This window comes from Nannobrachium achirus (genome assembly GCF_963921795.1).
Source record: "Nannobrachium achirus genome assembly, chromosome: 19".
NCBI lineage: Eukaryota > Metazoa > Chordata > Actinopteri > Myctophiformes > Myctophidae > Nannobrachium > Nannobrachium achirus.
Genome location: NC_137826.1, coordinates 61,055,156 through 61,074,825, shown reverse-complemented (window position 1 = coordinate 61,074,825; position 19,670 = coordinate 61,055,156). Strand labels below are relative to the sequence as shown.

Below are 19,670 nucleotides of genomic sequence, written 5' to 3'. Positions count from 1 at the left end.
GTTAAGGGCTCCAGCCCCCTTTGCTGTATGTGCGCACGTGCCTGGCACAAGAGCATCACATTACAGATTGATCATTTCAATCCCACGGTTTCTTTGCAAAAACACATTTCTTTTAGAAAACATTTGTATTCTTGTTTCTCCTAGTTTTATTGTTTGTAATGTGTAAATATGGCACTTTATTATGGGGAAAAAACGGGTGTATTTCCTTTTTTTTAAATCGCAAAAATAGCGCATTTTTGAACCAATTTCCTTAACGGTTAACGGTTAATTAAATGATAAGGCCTTTCGGTTATCGGTTAAGAAAAAATCTCCATTTGGCCATCCCTAAGTGGGACCCCAAAAAAAGGTTTTAAAATAGAAAAAGTGAAAATTCATGGTGTAGGTCCTTTAAAGCCAAACCAAACGGGTTCAGATCTCTGAGGAGGAGCGTCTGAGGCCCGTCCTGGACGTAAAAAACAACTACATAGTGACTCCAGGTCCGGTGAGTCCAGGTCATGTTTTATCTTACTGTAGTGAATCCAGGTCATGTTCTTAAAAACGAGTTCAGTGCCAAACGACTTTCAGATCAACTATCTCAGTATGGACTTCCCTAAGTAAACATGATTTCAATCGCGATTTTGTATGTTCCACCCCCATACAACCCCATCTTTCATACAGGGCAGCCATCTTTGCTTACATAACATGTAAAACATAATGGCTATTTTCTCAAAAATGCCTGAACGGATTTCCAATCTGATTTTTTTGTTTGAAAGCTGTGAACAGCCTGCACAAACATGGTGCATGATCTGTGCATGGGCGTGCATGATCTGTGCACTATAAATTACATGGAAGTCTATGGAGATTTATGGCAATATGAGCCAAAAAGCCCATATTTAATTGGCAGGGAGCGAGTTAAAGTAGTGAGTCCAGGTCCGGTGAGTCCAGGTCATATTTTATCTTACTGTAGTGAGTCCAGGTCCAGTGAGTCCAGGTCATGTTCTTACCGTAGTGAGTCCAGGTCCAGTGAGTCCAGGTCATGTTCTTACTGTAGTGAGTCCAGGTCCAGTGAGTCCAGGTCATGTTCTTACCGTAGTGAGTCCAGGTCCGGTGAGTCCAGGTCATGTTCTTACCGTAGTGAGTCCAGATCCGGTGAGTCCAGGTCATGTTCTTACCGTAGTGAGTCCAGGTCCAGTGAGTCCAGGTCATGTTCTTACCGTAGTGAGTCCAGGTCCAGTGAGTCCAGGTCATGTTCTTACCGTAGTGAGTCCAGGTCCGGTGAGTCCAGGTCATGTTCTTACCGTAGTGAGTCCAGGTCCAGTGAGTCCAGGTCCGGTGAGTCCAGGTCATGTTCTTACCGTAGTGAGTCCAGGTCCAGTGAGTCCAGGTCCGGTGAGTCCAGGTCATGTTCTTACCGTAGTGAGTCCAGGTCCGGTGAGTCCAGGTCATGTTCTTACCGTAGTGAGTCCAGGTCCGGTGAGTCCAGGTCATGTTCTTACCGTAGTGAGTGAGGCGAGCGGCTCCAGGTCTTCCCTCTCTCTCTTGGTGAAGGCGTTTCCCTCTCGGACCACCGGGAACACGGAGGCCTGGGGCGCCTCGGTGCTGCCGGGGAGGGAGGGGAGGGAGGGGGCCGGGGACGCCTGGGTGGCCAGAGAGACTGACTCTACCTTACGCTTCTGTAAGAGACACAAAGATACACATTTAACCTTCTGTAAGGACACAAAGATACACATTTAACCTTCTGTTAGGAGAGAAAGAACATTCCTTGGGCCAAAAATGCACCTTTTGAATGCACCATACACCTTTTGAAAAACCATCGTTTTTTTGCCTCTGATTTTGGCCCAATGTCAAATATTTTGCTAGGGATGTTGAATTTCAATCTTTGTTAGATATGTTACTAGACACCTTTACCAACACATTGGTGAAGAAATTGTTTGGTAAGGAATTTATTCCCAGGGTTTTATTAAAATTCCCTGACTAACACCAAGGGGAAACCTTAAGATTGGGTATAATAAGAACTGTAATCAAATCTAAGCCATGGATTGAAACTTTTCTCACCCCCGCCGCCGCTTAGTGGCAAAACTTTCTGGCAACACACATCAGTGGCCAGTCACACATGCACTGCTTCCGTAAAATGTAACTGGGAAAAACAGGCCACAGGCCGCGGTTTTCCCAGTTGTTTCTCATTTCTTGCCCATCGGCCCCCACCGTTGTGCTCAGGTTCAACGGGAAAACCGCGGTGCTTGGGAACGCCTCGGTATACTCCCAGAGGGAGGGGAGGAAGTTGCTCAGGATAAGGAACTCTGGAAGTGTCAGTTGGAACTCTGTTACCCCCGATTCCGGAGAAGCGGTTGAAGATGGATGGATGGATGGATGGATGGATGGATGGGTGGGTGGGTGGATGGATGGATGGATGGGTGGGTGGGTGGGTGGGTGGATGGATGGATGGGTGGGTGGGTGGATGGATGGATGGATGGATGGATGGATGGGTGGGTGGATGGGTGGGTGGATGGATGGATGGATGGATGGATGGGTGGGTGGGTGGATGGATGGATGGGTGGGTGGATGGATGGATGGATGGATGGGATGTGAACGGTACCTACCGGAGTGGGGAGTGTTTTGCCTCTAGAAGGAGCAGTGGTAGATTGTAGGTTCAGATCGAGACTCTTCCTCTGAATGAAAGGAAGAAAGAGGAGGAGTTAACAGACATTCACCAGTAAGACTCCCTAATCAGGAGATAAGCCACCGTCAGGTCGCATACGCAAACTTCGGAAGGCAATGGTAGCCAATCAGGAGGGAATATGGGAAATGGGACAGATCCATGTTGATGACATGACTGTAGAGATACTGTGTACCGCTTTGTGTGATTTTAGGACAGATATTGTCACCAGGTCTCTCTCAGGAGAAGTGGGCCTGGACTCTGATAGCTATATACGTATATATTTATATTCAGGTGAACTGGGCCTAGACTGTGATAGTATTCTATTCTCACCACGTCTCTCTCAGGTGAACTGGGCCTAGACTGTGATAGTATTCTATTCTCACCACGTCTCTCTCAGGTGAACTGGGCCTAGACTGTGATGGTATTCTATTCTCACCACGTCTCTCTCAGGAGAACTGGGCCTAGACTCTGATAGTATTATATTCTCACCACGTCTCTCTAGGTGAACTGGGCCTAGACTGTGATATTATTATATTCTCACCACGTCTCTCTCAGGTGAACTGGGCCTAGACTGTGATATTATTATATTCTCACCACGTCTCTCTCAGGTGAACTGGGCCTAGACTCTGATAGTATTATATTCTCACCACGTCTCTCTCAGGTGAACTGGGCCTAGACTGTGATAGTATTATATTCTCACCACGTCTCTCTCAGGAGAACTGGGCCTAGACTGTGATAGTATTCTATTCTCACCACGTCTCTCTCAGGTGAACTGGGCCTAGACTGTGATAGTATTATATTCTCACCAGGTCTCTCTCAGGTGAACTGGGCCTAGACTGTGATAGTATTATATTCTCACCAGGTCTCTCTCAGGTGAACTGGGCCTAGACTGTGATAGTATTATATTCTCACCACGTCTCTCTCAGGTGAACTGGGCCTAGACTGTGATAGTATTATATTCTCACCACGTCTCTCTCAGGTGAACTGGGCCTAGACTGTGATAGTTTTATATTCTCACCACGTCTCTCTCAGGTGAACTGGGCCTAGACTGTGATAGTTTTATATTCTCACCACGTCTCTCTCAGGTGAACTGGGCCTAGACTGTGATAGTTTTATATTCTCACCACGTCTCTCTCAGGTGAACTGGGCCTAGACTCTGACAGGCCGTTCTTGGTGGGAGTCTTGGCTTCTTTCTTGGGGAACTGCAGCTTCTTGGTGTCGAGACGCTCTGCAGTGACCCACTCATCCAGACGCTTGTTGACTGGGAGAGAGACATAGAGACACAGTGTGAGAGAGAGAGAGAGAGAGAGAGAGAGAGAGAGAGAGAGAGAGAGAGAGAGAGAGAGAGAGAATACTTAGTCGATATAGTTATGATATCAGTTATTAAATCATACTTACAGTCGATATAGTTATGATATCAGTTATTAAATCATACTTACAGTCGATATAGTTATGATAGCAGGTTATTGAATCATACTTACAGTCGATATAGTTATGATAACAGGTTATTAAATCATACTTACAGTAGATATAGTTATGATAACAGGTTATAAATCATACTTACAGTAGATATAGTTATGATAACAGGTTATAAATCATACTTACAGTAGATATAGTTATGATAACAGGTTAATAAATCATACTTACAGTCGATATAGTTATGAAACCAGTTATTAAATAATACTTACAGTTGATAAAGTTATGAAACCAGTTATTAAATAATACTTACAGTCGATATAGTTATGAAACCAGTTATTAAATAATACTTACAGTCGATATAGTGGACATAATAAACCTTCCTCCCAGGGATGTCCTTCACACTCAGGATTTCAGCCAATGCTACGACAAACAAAGACAAACAGGAATCAGCACAGCCGTAGAGCCGTTACGCTTTAATATCTAGATATTATAATACAACAGTATGTTATATTAAAGTATAGATATTATAATTCCAGCTATATGTTATATTAAAAATGTAAATATAAATATTATAATACCAACTGTATGTTATATTATTTAAAGAAAACACAGACCTGCACATGGCACAAACACAGACACCTAAATGTACAGACACTCATCATCCATATATCAGCTGCACCTTGTGAGCTTGTTGATTAGCTATTTTTGACATTTACATGTTTGGTCTATAATGACATGCCCCACACAGGGACACTATTCAAACATAGGGATATTTTCAAACATTTTCAAAAATAGTGTAAATAGCAGATCTACAAGCTCACAACGTGTCACATCGCGACACGTTGTGACCTTCTAGATCGGCTATTTCCACTATCAATGTTCTTTTTTAAAGTATAAAGTTGTCAAACATGTCAGTCATTTCTTTGTATATTTAGGCTATGTGTCATATCTGCCATGTGCAACTTCAAAGCCTGCAAGCCAAACAGAAATGTAATTGTCAACGACAAACACACAATTAAATCGTTAATCGCAATTATTTGAGTGACAGTTAATGGTCGTGTAAAATGTCACAGTGGTGACAGCCCTAGAAGCAGGTACTCTGACATTACATTGTACCATTATGTAACCAAAAGGACCCTTGGGGGTCCCTGAGGGGACACCAGGGGGTCCCCAGATAAATGACTGATAGTTAAGCTTAGCTATTATGACGTCACTGTAAGTACAATAACCTCTATTTAGATGTTGATGATGCCTACTCCAGTACACAGACAGTTAAGCAGGGTCCTCACACATTTTTACCAAATCATTTCCAAAACTTTTCCAGAATATTTAACCCAATTTCCAGGACTATATAACAATAATTCAGCTCAATAACAGGTCACTTACTCCTATGCACAATGCCCAAAGACAGGTAGTGTATGCCAGTGGTTCTCAACCTTTTCAGGCTGTGACCACCGAAATAATCATGTTTTAACTGGGGACCCCCCACTCTGACGAGCACTAAGAGTAGAGGAATTTTGTATAACACGGTTTTATTGTGAAAATAGCAGATCGCGTTGCGAGGCGTTGTGACTTGTGAGCATGTAGATCTGCTATTTTCACAATTTCTGTCTCTAATATTTGACAATTTGGCCCATGTTTAATTTGTCATTTCAGAGGTATTAACAAAATCAATAACCAAAGACAATGCATAGATATTTTTTCCAGGACCTTCCAGGACCCTTGATCAATTCCAAAAATGTTCCAGTACTGGAAAAATATGTTTCTAATTTCAAAACATTTCCAGGAATTTCATGACCGTGGGAAACCTGCTTAATGCAGTCTGGAGCAAACACACTGTCACCATAACAGACTAAACATCATATCAAACAGCAAAACAATGTAAAGGGTAAAGAGGTTGGGGATATCAGTATTAATTACAGTAAACAATGTCACTAACGCCGAGCCCGTAATTAATGAACGGGCCACTGGGGACATTTAGCACACATTGTAAATAAATACAACTATGACAACCGACGCATTGAGAGAAGAAACAAGCATCGTAATTAATGCTAATTACCAAACTAATGGGCTTTTCCTAATGAACCAACTGAACCCAGAGGCAGAGACAAGCTCCCTTTGGGCTTTTTATGTCATCCTTTAAATGTGTTGTAACTGAACTAACTGTTAATATACTCATCAAATCAACTGTTAATATAGTCATCAAATCAATCAACATTGACAATCATAGCGTTGTGAATGGCGGGTGTAAACTAAACAGTAAATTGATTGATTGAATACTTTATTAGCAGCTCTCATAGTAAAAGTACAGGACAGTACAGTTCAGATACAAGCTTTAGATTTATACCATAGAAAGCACTGTGGCTTGTTTACATTGGGGTCCTTTTACTCAATTCATAAAGAAGAAAAAGAAACTTGAAATGACAGACAAATAAACACTGTACTGAGCAACAATGACATATTCATAGTACTGTGTTCTATCCGTCTGTCATTCAATGTTATATGAGTTAAATATCTATCATAGTACTGTGTTCTGTCTGTCTGTCATTCAATGTTATATGAGTTAAATATCTATCATAGTACTGTGTTCTATCTGTCTGTCATTCAATGTTATATGAGTTAAATATCTATCATAGTACTGTGTTCTGTCTGTCTGTCATTCAATGTTATATGAGTTAAATATCTATCATAGTACTGTGTTCTATCTGTCTGTCATTCAATGTTATATGAGTTAAATATCTATCATAGTACTGTGTTCTGTCTGTCTGTCATTCAATGTTATATGAGTTAAATATCTATCATAGTACTGTGTTCTATCTGTCTGTCATTCAATGTTATGTGAGTTAAATATCTATCATAGTACTGTGTTCTGTCTGTCTGTCATTCAATGTTATATGAGTTAAATATCTATCATAGTACTGTGTTCTGTCTGTCTGTCATTCAATGTTATATGAGTTAAATATCTATCATAGTACTGTGTTCTGTCTGTCATTCAATGTTATATGAGTTAAATATATATCATAGTACTGTGTTCTATCTGTCTGTCATTCAATGTTATATGAGTTAAATATCTATCATAGTACTGTGTTCTGTCTGTCTGTCATTCAATGTTATATGAGTTAAATATCTATCATAGTACTGTGTTCTGTCTGTCATTCAATGTTATATGAGTTAAATATATATCATAGTACTGTGTTCTGTCTGTCTGTCATTCAATGTTATATGAGTTACATATCTATCATAGTACTGTGTTCTGTCTGTCTGTCATTCAATGTTATATGAGTTAAATATCTATCATAGTACTGTGTTCTGTCTGTCTGTCATTCAATGTTATATGAGTTAAATATCTATCATAGTACTGTGTTCTATCTGTCTGTCATTCAATGTTATGTGAGTTAAATATCTATCATAGTACTGTGTTCTGTCTGTCTGTCATTCAATGTTATATGAGTTAAATATCTATCATAGTACTGTGTTCTGTCTGTCTGTCATTCAATGTTATATGAGTTAAATATCTATCATAGTACTGTGTTCTGTCTGTCTGTCATTCAATGTTATATGAGTTAAATATCTATCATAGTACTGTGTTCTGTCTGTCTGTCATTCAATGTTATATGAGTTAAATATCTATCATAGTACTGTGTTCTGTCTGTCTGTCATTCAATGTTATATGAGTTAAATATCTATCATAGTACTGTGTTCTGTCTGTCTGTCATTCAATGTTATATGAGTTAAATATCTATCATAGTACTGTGTTCTGTCTGTCTGTCATTCAATGTTATATGAGTTAAATATCTATCATAGTACTGTGTTCTGTCTGTCTGTCATTCAATGTTATATGAGTTAAATATCTATCATAGTACTGTGTTCTGTCTGTCATTCAATGTTATATGAGTTAAATATCTATCATAGTACTGTGTTCTGTCTGTCTGTCATTCAATGTTATATGAGTTAAATATCTATCATAGTACTGTGTTCTATCCGTCTGTCATTCAATGTTATGTGAGTTAAATATCTATCATAGTACTGTGTTCTGTCTGTCTGTCATTCAATGTTATATGAGTTAAATATCTATCATAGTACTGTGTTCTGTCTGTCTGTCATTCAATGTTATATGAGTTAAATATCTATCATAGTACTGTGTTCTATCTGTCTGTCATTCAATGTTATATGAGTTAAATATCTATCATAGTACTGTGTTCTGTCTGTCTGTCATTCAATGTTATACGAGTTAAATATCTATCATAGTACTGTGTTCTGTCTGTCTGTCATTCAATGTTATATGAGTTACATATCTATCATAGTACTGTGTTCTGTCTGTCTGTCATTCAATGTTATATGAGTTAAATATCTATCATAGTACTGTGTTCTGTCTGTCTGTCATTCAATGTTATATGAGTTAAATATCTATCATAGTACTGTGTTCTGTCTGTCTGTCATTCAATGTTATATGAGTTAAATATCTATCATAGTACTGTGTTCTGTCTGTCATTCAATGTTATATGAGTTAAATATATATCATAGTACTGTGTTCTGTCTGTCTGTCATTCAATGTTATACGAGTTAAATATCTATCATAGTACTGTGTTCTATCTGTCTGTCATTCAATGTTATATGAGTTAAATATCTATCATAGTACTGTGTTCTGTCTGTCTGTCATTCAATGTTATATGAGTTAAATATCTATCATAGTACTGTGTTCTGTCTGTCTGTCATTCAATGTTATATGAGTTAAATATCTATCATAGTACTGTGTTCTATCTGTCTGTCATTCAATGTTATATGAGTTAAATATCTATCATAGTACTGTGTTCTGTCTGTCATTCAATGTTATATGAGTTAAATATCTATCATAGTACTGTGTTCTGTCTGTCTGTCATTCAATGTTATATGAGTTAAATATCTATCATAGTACTGTGTTCTATCCGTCTGTCATTCAATGTTATATGAGTTAAATATCTATCATAGTACTGTGTTCTGTCTGTCTGTCATTCAATGTTATATGAGTTAAATATCTATCATAGTACTGTGTTCTGTCTGTCATTCAATGTTATATGAGTTAAATATCTATCATAGTACTGTGTTCTGTCTGTCTGTCATTCAATGTTATATGAGTTAAATATCTATCATAGTACTGTGTTCTATCTGTCTGTCATTCAATGTTATATGAGTTAAATATCTATCATAGTACTGTGTTCTGTCTGTCATTCAATGTTATATGAGTTAAATATCTATCATAGTACTGTGTTCTGTCTGTCATTCAATGTTATATGAGTTAAATATCTATCATAGCACTGTGTTCTGTCTGTCTGTCATTCAATGTTATATGAGATACTTCAATGGTTTCTTATGGAAATAAGCTTAGTCTTTTCTAGGATCTCCTTTTAGTAGACCTTGTACCAGTGTACTTTTCTATTGCAAACTTCTAATAAATTCTTCAATCAATTCAATCAATCAATCAATCAACAACAACCCAGCCTAATGTCAGCCAACAAGCTGTCATATTTCAGTGACTACAGTTCAATAAAACAACATAGTAGTGTTATTGTTACATAACATTGTTGTTAAGTAACAATTATTATTGTTAAACATCGTTCTCATTAAAACCTTATTGTGTTTCTGAGCCTTAATAAGGTCGTAATAACAACAACAACAACAACAAAGCTAACGTTAGCACGCTAGCCTCCTAGCCTAGCTTTAAACTCACTCACACACAAACACCTTAGCTTAGCTTAGCCTAGCCTAGCTTAAAAAATCACTCACACACACAGGCACGTTAGCATAGCATAGCATAGCCTAGCTTAAGCACTCACACCAACACACACACAGGCTCGTTAGCCTAGCCTAGCCTAGCATCATGCTAACTCACGCCACTCGTCTTCATTCTCCTGGTTCTTCCTGAGGACAGGCAGCCTGCATCCTTCCACCACCTCCACCTGGGGGGCATAATGACGTCATAATGATGGTTATTAATGTTTAATAAGGTGTATTATGATGTTTTAATGGAGGAGAAGGTGTTGTTATTGAACCCACCAGTGTTCCGCTGCTGTCCGCCATTTTCATCCTCCTGTCTGTACGCAGCACTGCTGAGAGTAACGGAGTACTTTTACTGAGTACTGGACTTACAGGGTTCCCACGGTCTGGAAATTCCTGGAAATATTTTGAAATTAGAAAAAAAATATTTTTCCATTACTGGAAAAGTTTGGGAATTGATCAAGGGTCCTGGAAGGTCCTGGAAAAAATATCTATGCATTGTCTTTGGTTATTGATTTTGTTAATACCTCTGAAATGACGAATTAAACATGGGCCAAATTGTCAAATATTAGAGGTAGAAATTGTGGAAAATAGCAGATCTACATGCTCACAATGCCTCGCGTTCGTTGTGAGCATGTAGACCTGCTATTTTCACAATAAAACCGTGTTATACAAAATTCCTCAACTCTTAGTAGCCTACTCGTCAGGAGAATACAGGTCCACTCGCCAAATTTCCAACTCGACAAATGACACCAAATGGATTTTCTAGGGCAGCTCGCCAACTAGCTAGGACCAGAGCAGTATAATCAGAGAGTGGTGTCACCGCGGGGTCAGAAACAGCGCTGGTCACGTGGTTCATTGTCACTTTACACCTCATAGACTTCAATGCATTTTGTAAACTTCCGGTTGGCCGTTTGTCACTATACGCCAATAGATGTGTGCGTAGAAGACCTGGCCCCATGAAGTGAACGGGAGTGACGCAACTCTCCATTCTAGGGCTCTGGCTAGGACATGTCGCCACATGGGTTAGGATGCCTCGCCAAATGCTCCAAGGACAGGTCGCCAAAACAGCTTGGATGGCTCAGCCCTAAGCCACGGACTGTGATATAAACAGTTAGTGTGGTACGATGCGTCCAAAAAACAGCTCCCGTAGGATTTTTGTGCTAAAATTGATTTTTTTGCAGATTCTGGTTCTATAGAATCCAAACTATGAGAAAATGATGGGTGTCAACTTTTCCGGACCCCCACCCCCTTTCTGGGGGTCATCTAGTCTGGGACCTCCCAGAACAGTACGCCAGCCAGTTAATGTCCAATTTTCTTAATATTAGGGTTGTTTTGTAGGTTTTAAAACATTCTGAGTTCATTTATTGCACTTTTGAAGCAGCCAGAATAAGCTTTCTGACTTTTGGTTGGGGTTTTTCCTCACCTGGGACCCCCCAGATGGACCCCTGAGCCTATCTCAGTACTCGCTCTGCTCCTGCTCCAGAACAATGTCATATTAGATCATAATTGAAGCATAAAAGTTTTTTTCTGAAAACAAAAATAAGTAGTAACAAATACCAGGGGCCTTCAACAGGGGGTTCGGGACCCCTGGGGGTCCTCAGAGTTACTACCAAGTGTGATACGAAGTGTACTTCTAAGGATTTCTTTGCTAAAATTTATTTTTTACTGCTTTGGCTTTTATAGGTACCAAACTGTCAGAAAATTATGGGTGTCAGATTTTCCTGACCCCTGCCCCCTTTCTGGGGGGTCATCTATTTAAGGACCTCGCAGAACAGTATGCCAGCCAGTTAATGTCCAATTCTCATAATATTAGAGTTGTTTTGAAGGTTTTAAAACATTCTAAGTTCATTTATTGCACTTTTGAAGCAGCCAGAATAAGCTTTCTGACATTTGGTTGGGGTTTTTCCTCACCTGGGACCCCCCAGATGGACCCCTGAGCCTATCTCAGTACTCACTCTGCTCCTGCTCCAGAACAATGTCATATTAGATCATAATTGAAGCATAAAAGTTTTTTTCTGAAAACAAAAATAAGTAGTAACAAATACCAGGGGCCTTCAACAGGGGGTTCGGGACCCCTGGGGGTCCTCAGAGTTACTACCAAGTGTGATACGAAGTGTACTTCTAAGGATTTCTTTGCTAAAATGTATGTTTTACTGCTTTGGCTTTTATAGGGACCAAACTGTCAGAAAATGATGGGTGTCAGATTTTCCTGACCCCTGCCCCCTTTCTGGGGGGTCATCTATTTTAGGACCTTGCAGAACAGTATGCCAGCCAGTTAATGTCCAATTTTCATAATATTAGAGTTGTTTTGAAGGTTTTAAAACATTCTAAGTTCATATGTTGCACTTTTGAAGCAGCCAGAATGACCTTTATGACTTTTGGTGGGGGTCTTTCCTCACCTGGGACCCCCGAAATGACCCCTGAGCCTATCTCAGTACAGTCCTTGCTCTGCTCCTGCTTCAGAACAGTGTCAAATTAGATCATAATTGAAGCATAAAAGCGTTTGTACCCCTACCTGGGCTCAGTACCTGACAACAAAAATGAGTAGCTAATACCAGGGGTCTTCCACAGGGTCCGGGACCCCAAGGTGTACAGGGGGCCAGCCAAACGGCCATTTCAGTTTTGGCCCTATTCTTGCAACCAGTTCTGCAATTTGCTATCTATTTTTGAATAATATTAGAAACTGTTAGTTTTATGTATCCTGGGTTTATGTAGTGTACTTGATGGTTTATTAGTATTCTCAGTATTATTTAGTAGTAAGATGCCTCATGGCGCCAATTCTTTGGTCAGTGATGTATATGTGACCTGTTACCCATATATGGAGACCCCTGGTTCCCATATATGGAGATCCATGTACTGTATGGAGATATGCTGTGAGAGCCCAAACATGCTTACTCAGTTATTTGTTATGTGAAAGTCCTATGATGTCTATGACAACTGACATCATACCCTTTTATGCCCATACATGGAGATCCCTGTCTGTAGAACCAGCCACACAGCTATGGGCTGTCTTGGCCATATATGGATTCTGTTAGTGTGGTTTGTGGCCCCCATATATGGGCATTCCCATATGAAGTCCTGTTAGATATGGGCTTAATATTGTAGACATCAGGGAACTCCATATATGGAGTACATACATGTCCATTTACCACACACACACACACACACACACACACACACACACACACACACACACACACACACACACACACACACACACACACACACACACAAACATCTTGAATCAGAATGTATGACATCAGCATCAAAGGCTGGATTGGGGTATGTCCCTGTGACAAACTATTATCATGTCCACTGTCCAGGGGTACTTGTACATCAAGCTGCCTCACAGAAACAGGACATAGACTCCTGCCCTATGAGCCTCAGGGCTGGGCAAGGCTTACTTATTTCCATCAACATTGGAGTCATTGGAACACTTTGGTCCAACAACCCCACATCTGTGATAATGCAGGGTAATGGGATGGGACTTCAGTCAAAGAACTTGGAGCTGCACTGCTACCACATATCCTCCATGCCAACTACGTCACAATGCAGTATAAATGATACCTGACAAATGGCCCTGAGCTTCCACCAGTTGAAGAAAATGGATGGAATTCAGAGAGTGGAGGGTATTTTCCAATCAGATGTCTTGGCTGACTGGAAGGTTGGGGTGACCAGAGATTTGGCTGGCCCCCTGTAGTAACTCTGAGGACACCTTGGGGTCCCAGACCCCCTGTGGAAGACCCCTGGTATTAGCTGCTCATTTGTGTTGTCAGAGCCCAGCAACAAAAAAAGCTTTTATGCTTCAATTTTGATCTAATTTGACACTGTTCTGGAGCAGGAGCAGAGCAAGGACTGTAATGAGTACTGAGATAGGCTCAAGGGTCATTCCAGGGGTCCCATGCAGGTGAGGAAAGACCCCCACCAAAAGTCAGAAAGGTTATTCTGACTGCTTCAAAAGTGCAATATATGGACTTTTAAAACCTTCAAAACAACTCTAATATTATGAAAACTGGACATTAACTGGCTGGCATACTGTTCTGCAAGGTCCTAAAATAGATGACCCCCCAGAAAAGGGGCAGTGGTCAGGAAAATCTGACACCCATAATTTTCTGACAGTTTGGTCCCTATAAAAGCCAAAGCAGTAAAAAGATAAGCTAAAAAATCCTTAGAAGTACACTGTGTAGTAACTCTGAGGACCCCCTAGGGGTCCCGAAGCCCCTGTGGAAGACCCCTGGTATTTGCTACTACTCATTTTTGTTTTCAAAGCCCAGCTACAAAAACATGTATTCATTAATGATCTAATATGACATTTTTCTGGAGCAGGAGCAGAGCGATTACTGAGATAGGCACAGGGGACCGTCTGGGGGGTCCCAGGTGAGGAAAGACCCCAACCAAAAGGCAGAAGGCTTATTCTGGCTGCTTCAAAAGTGTAATAAATGAACTCAGAATGTTTTAAAACCTACAAAACAACCCTAATATTAAGAAAATTGGACATTAACTGGCTGGCGTACTGTTCTGGGAGGTCCCAAACTAGATGACCCCCAGAAAGGGGGTGGGGGTCCGGAAAAGTTGACACCCATTATTTTCTCATTGTTTGGACTCTATAGAACCAGGATCTGCAAAAAAATCAATTTTAGCACAAAAATCCTACGGAATTACACATCGTACCACACTAAGTGGTGGAAAAAGTAGTCTACTCACATGTTGTACTTAAGTAAAAGTATCAATACTTCACTGTAGATGTACTCTGTTACAAGTAAATGTCCAGAATTCAAAATGTAGGCCTACTTGAGTAAAAGTATGAAAGTATTGGCATAAAAATTTACTTAAAGTACCAAAAGTAAAAGTACTAAATGTTTGAAAATAGCAGATCTACAAGCTCACAACGCGTTGTGAGCTTGTAGATCGGCTATTTTCAAATAGCCAAGGTATAAAATGGGGCTAAAGTGGTCCATGCATATTTTTTTTATAATAGCCTATTCTATTTTTTATCTGCAAAGTAATTAGTAACTAAAGTTTTCAAAAATTGTAGTGGAGTAAAAGTACAATATTTGGATCCGAGATGTAATGGAGTAGGGTGGGGGGTCCCCAGTTAAAATATGATTATTTCGGTGGTCACAGCCTGAAAAGGTTGAGAACCACTGGCATACACTACCTGTCTTTGGGCATTGTGCATAGGAGTAAGTGACCTAGCTGTTATTGAGCTGAATTATTGTTATATAGTCCTGGAAATTAGGTTAAATATTCTGTAAAAGTTTTGGAAAAGTGGTAAAAATGTGTGGGAACCCTGTTATAAGTACAATTTATGAGCTGTTTGTACTTTACTGGAATATTTACAATACTTCTACTCCACAGTCTCCACTACATTACTGATCCAAATATTGTACTTTTACTCTACATGTAGGCCTATGTGATAAATGTACTTACTTGTTACTTTGCAGGTCAAATTATTATATTATAAAACATACATTAATCCATTTTAAACAGTGGCTATTTGAAAACAGCCGATCTACAAGCTCACAACGCGTCGCATCGCAATGCATTGTGAGCTTGTAGATCTCTTATTTTCATTTTGTACATTTTTGTACATGAATTCCGGACTTGTACTTGTAGGCTACTTAAGTATTTATATATTGCAGTATTGATACTTTTTTTCCACCACTGTTTGTGTGTGTGTGCGTGTGCGTGTGCGAACCCTAGTTGTTTAAGAAGTGGTGAAAACAGCAGATCTACAAGCTCACAACGCGGCACAATTTATTTGGTCCTGTTTCTAAACAATATATGCTTTTTTAAGTGTAGGCCTAGTTGATTATTTGGGCTTGTTTTTCTCTTGATAAATCTGGCAACGCCGTGGTGTAGGTATTATGGTGACTGATTCCCAGGACCTGGCAACCCCCAGGATGGTAGTTTCTGGAAACTAACATTTCATATCTGAGGCATTTCGCAGACGCTCTGAATGCACAGTGACTTACAGTAAGTAAGGACAGCACACCACATAATACATCAACATTAACCTCTTGAACCCCATTGCCCCCGCCGGCGGGGGCAAAAGGTGTTGACCTCTGAACAGCTGTCAATAAATGTCAATAAATCAATAGAGACCAAATAAAAGTACAATTTCATTGTTGATTATTGTTACAGTGGTCCTACAGTATAGTAATCAGCTGCCATTGTACTTTTCATCCATACATTACTCATATTACAGTATTATTACTACTTATTGTTACTCGTTTTTATCATTTTTCACCCTATACTTTAACATTACTAATATTACAGCACTACTCTCACTAAAACATCTGTAGAGTTTACATAGTTTGGAATATATTCATACAATTTTGCCTATCAATTGATGACACCTTGGTGAACAATTTCTCTATTCAATATTTATGTTTTCAATGAGGTCTTGAGGCTCATTCACTATTCAGAAGGCAAACTTTCCATAGGCGGAGGTCTTTTTCAATCCTCTTTTCCTAGCTAAATAATCACAGCAGGAAAATTTGGTAAGAGAAATGTGATGTTTTACACTGCATTTGTGAATTTTCAGGTGTTAGCTGACATTTGGTGGGACAAGATTAGCCACAATCATTGTAGTTTTGTGTCCACAACTGTTCCAATTTGGGCATACATTTTAGGCGGATTTTTCCCCTGGACCCCCCTGGGGCTTAATGGTGAGTGAAACTCTTAATCAGCACATTTAAATGTTCATATTTGATCTTGTTTCTAAAGTGTATTGTTTATTAGATCTTGTTTCTAAAGTCTAGTTGGTTATTTGTGCTTGTTTCCCTTATGTATTATGTATCTCATATAACATTGTATTATGTATCTCATATAACATTGTATTATGTATCTCATATAACATTGTATTATGTATCTCATATAACATTGTATTATGTATCTCATATAACATTGTATTATGTATCTCATATAACATTGAATTATGTATCTCATATAACATTGTATTATGTATCTCATATAACATTGTATTATGTATCTCATATAACATTGTATTATGTATCTCATATAACATTGTATTATGTATCTCATATAACATTGTATTATGTATCTCATATAACATTGTATTATGTATCTCATATAACATTGTATTATGTATCTCATATAACATTGTATTATGTATCTCATATAACATTGTATTATGTATCTCATATAACATTGTATTATGTATCTCATATAACATTGTATTATGTATCTCATATAACATTGTATTATGTATCTCATATAACATTGTATTATCTATCTCATATAACATTGTATTATGTATCTCATATAACATTGAATTATGTATCTCATATAACATTGTATTATGTATCTCATATAACATTGAATTATGTATCTCATATAACATTGTATTATGTATGTATAACATTGAATGAGGAGAGAGGATAGTATCACTGATATTATCCTAGATAAAGTATGTTCTGTCCGTCTGTCTTTCAATGTTATATGAGATACTTAAAGTGTGGTTCCTGTAGAAATAAGCCTCGGCTTTTAGTTGACCTGTCCTTGTACCAGTGATTTGTACTGTCATGAAACTGTACTTTTTTCTATTGCAAACTTCTAATAAATTCTTCAATCAATCAATCAATCAATAGTAAACAACAAATACAATCATAAACAGTCATAACGAAGAAAAGTAAAATAAAAGAGCAAAGAAAGGGGGAAACACATATTTACAGTGGTTTATTTGAGCATGATTCTAAAGTTGGGCTTGTTTTTCTCTTGCTAACTGATCTGGCAACGCCGTAGTGTAGCCTAGCATACGTATATCTAACTGATCTGGCAACGCCGTAGTGTAGTGTAGCCTACCGTACGTATATCTAACTGATCTGGCAACGCCGTAGTGTATGTAGCCTACCATACGTATATCTTTTTTTTTTTTTTACTTAAATTTTTATCCCACGATTTTTGTAACCCATTTTTTCACCCGGTGCCAATTGCCTAAGCTGTGATCCTGGGCTCTACTCTCCCTCTGCCAACCTGGGGAGGGCCCCGAACTGAGCTCATGCTTCCTTCAATGCATGAGGAGTGAGCAGGCCGCTTCTTATCACCTGACAGGGGGAGCTTCCCCGGTTGGACGTAACGCGTGGAAGGAACACGTTATTCCAACCAGTTCCATTCCCCTCCATCAGGCGCCCCGGCTGGCCAGGGGGAGGCTTTATAGAGACCAGGATTACTGCATGTTTTTGTGAGGGTATCTACCCTAGGAGACACGGGGAGAACATGCAAACTCCACACAGAAAGGCCCTTTTTGCCAACCCCACCTAGGGTGTGGGCACTGATGACGCGGAGGAGGGAACACGCCCCCAGCACCCACAGTGTCCCCCGGCGGGAATCGAACCCAGGACCTTCTAGCTGTGAGGCGACAGCACTACTGACTGCGCCACCGTGCCCCCACCATACGTATATCTAACTGATCTGGCAACGCCGTAGTGTAGTGTAGCCTAGCATACGTATATCTAACTGATCTGGCAACGCCGTAGTGTAGTGTAGCCTAGCATACGTATATCTAACTGATCTGGCAACGCCGTAGTGTAGTGTAGCCTACCGTACGTATATCTAACTGATCTGGCAACGCCGTAGTGTAGTGTAGCCTGCCTACCATACGTATATCTAACTGATCTGGCAACGCCGTAGTGTAGTGTAGCCTACCATACGTATATCTAACTGATCTGGCAACGCCGTAGTGTAGTGTAGCCTAGCATACGTATATCTAACTGATCTGGCAACGCCGTAGTGTAGTGTAGCCTACCATACGTATATCTAACTGATCTGGCAACGCCGTAGTAGCCTAGCATACGTATATCTAACTGATCTGGCAACGCCGTAGTGTAGCCTAGCATACGTATATCTAACTGATCTGGCAACGCCGTAGTGTAGCCTAGCATACGTATATCTAACTGATCTGGCAACGCCGTAGTGTAGCCTAGCATACGTATATCTAACTGATCTGGCAACGCCGTAGTGTAGTGTAGCCTACCATACGTATATCTAACTGATCTGGCAACGCCGTAGTGTAGTGTAGCCTACCATACGTATATCTAACTGATCTGGCAACGCCGTAGTGTAGGGGAGGGAGTCTCGCGCGAGGTCGCATGGATGGCGGCGGGCCGTTTGGTTTCCCAAATCCGAGAGCCTTGGATGATAGAATGCGATGAAGAAGATGAGAGATTAAGGACATTGGAGGCTGAACAGCCCCGTAAACGTGAGCCGTGGATGGATGAGGTTGACAACTGGGAAGCAATGAGAGAGGCAAAGGAGAACTCAGGGGGTTCTGAACCTGAAATGACGACGGATCCGGAGTCGGGTCAAAGTGACGAGGAGATTGACAAGGAGGATCAGGGTCGAAAGAGAAGGAGGACGGGGTCAGTCGAGGAGAGAAAGAAGGAGTTTGTAGTGGGAATGATAGCTGTGGTACAGAAAGACGGCGTTTTTAGCAACCCGAGGGAACTAGGACAGTTTGTGGAGAAGAAAGTTGGGAAGGTGAAGCTGGTGAGGGTTACTAGGACGGGGATGGTGGTCATTGAATGTAAAAGCAAGGAACAGATGGAGAAAGCCACGAGGATAAAGAAATTTGCAGGGTGCCCAGTGAGTTGTTTCGAACTTGGAGGAAGAGGGATAAAGAGGGGAGTTGTCAGCGGGGTGCCTCTGACAATGAAGCCAGAGGCATTCCTAGAGATTGAGGGGGTAAGTCAGGCAAGAAGGCTAGCTATAGGTACAGGGAAGGGGAACGGGAGGAAACCAAATCAGTGCGGTTGACTTTTGAGGGAAGGGATTTGCCAGAGAGGGTGTATTTAGATTATATATGCTATAGGGTTAGACCATATGAGAGAGCACC

At 40.1% G+C, this 19,670-nt stretch overlaps 1 protein-coding gene across 3 annotated transcripts in view; it reads right to left on the bottom strand.

The window, feature by feature from the left end:
- The window catches only part of LOC308304298 (histone acetyltransferase KAT5-like), a 35,664-nt gene extending 25,452 nt beyond the window's left edge, over positions 1-10,212 (bottom strand). For all 3 annotated transcript variants that reach the window (XM_080748873.1, XM_080748875.1, XM_080748874.1), the window contains exons 1-6: positions 10,091-10,212; positions 9,927-9,993; positions 4,409-4,477; positions 3,763-3,899; positions 2,580-2,648; positions 1,476-1,652 (exon numbers count right to left, since the gene is read on the bottom strand). In XM_080748873.1, coding sequence (XP_080604999.1) covers positions 1,476-1,652; positions 2,580-2,648; positions 3,763-3,899; positions 4,409-4,477; positions 9,927-9,993; positions 10,091-10,120 — 549 coding nt within the window. In that variant the 5' untranslated portion in view covers positions 10,121-10,212. The remainder of the gene's footprint in view (positions 1-1,475; positions 1,653-2,579; positions 2,649-3,762; positions 3,900-4,408; positions 4,478-9,926; positions 9,994-10,090) is intronic.
- Positions 10,213-19,670: the final 9,458 nt, after the last annotated feature.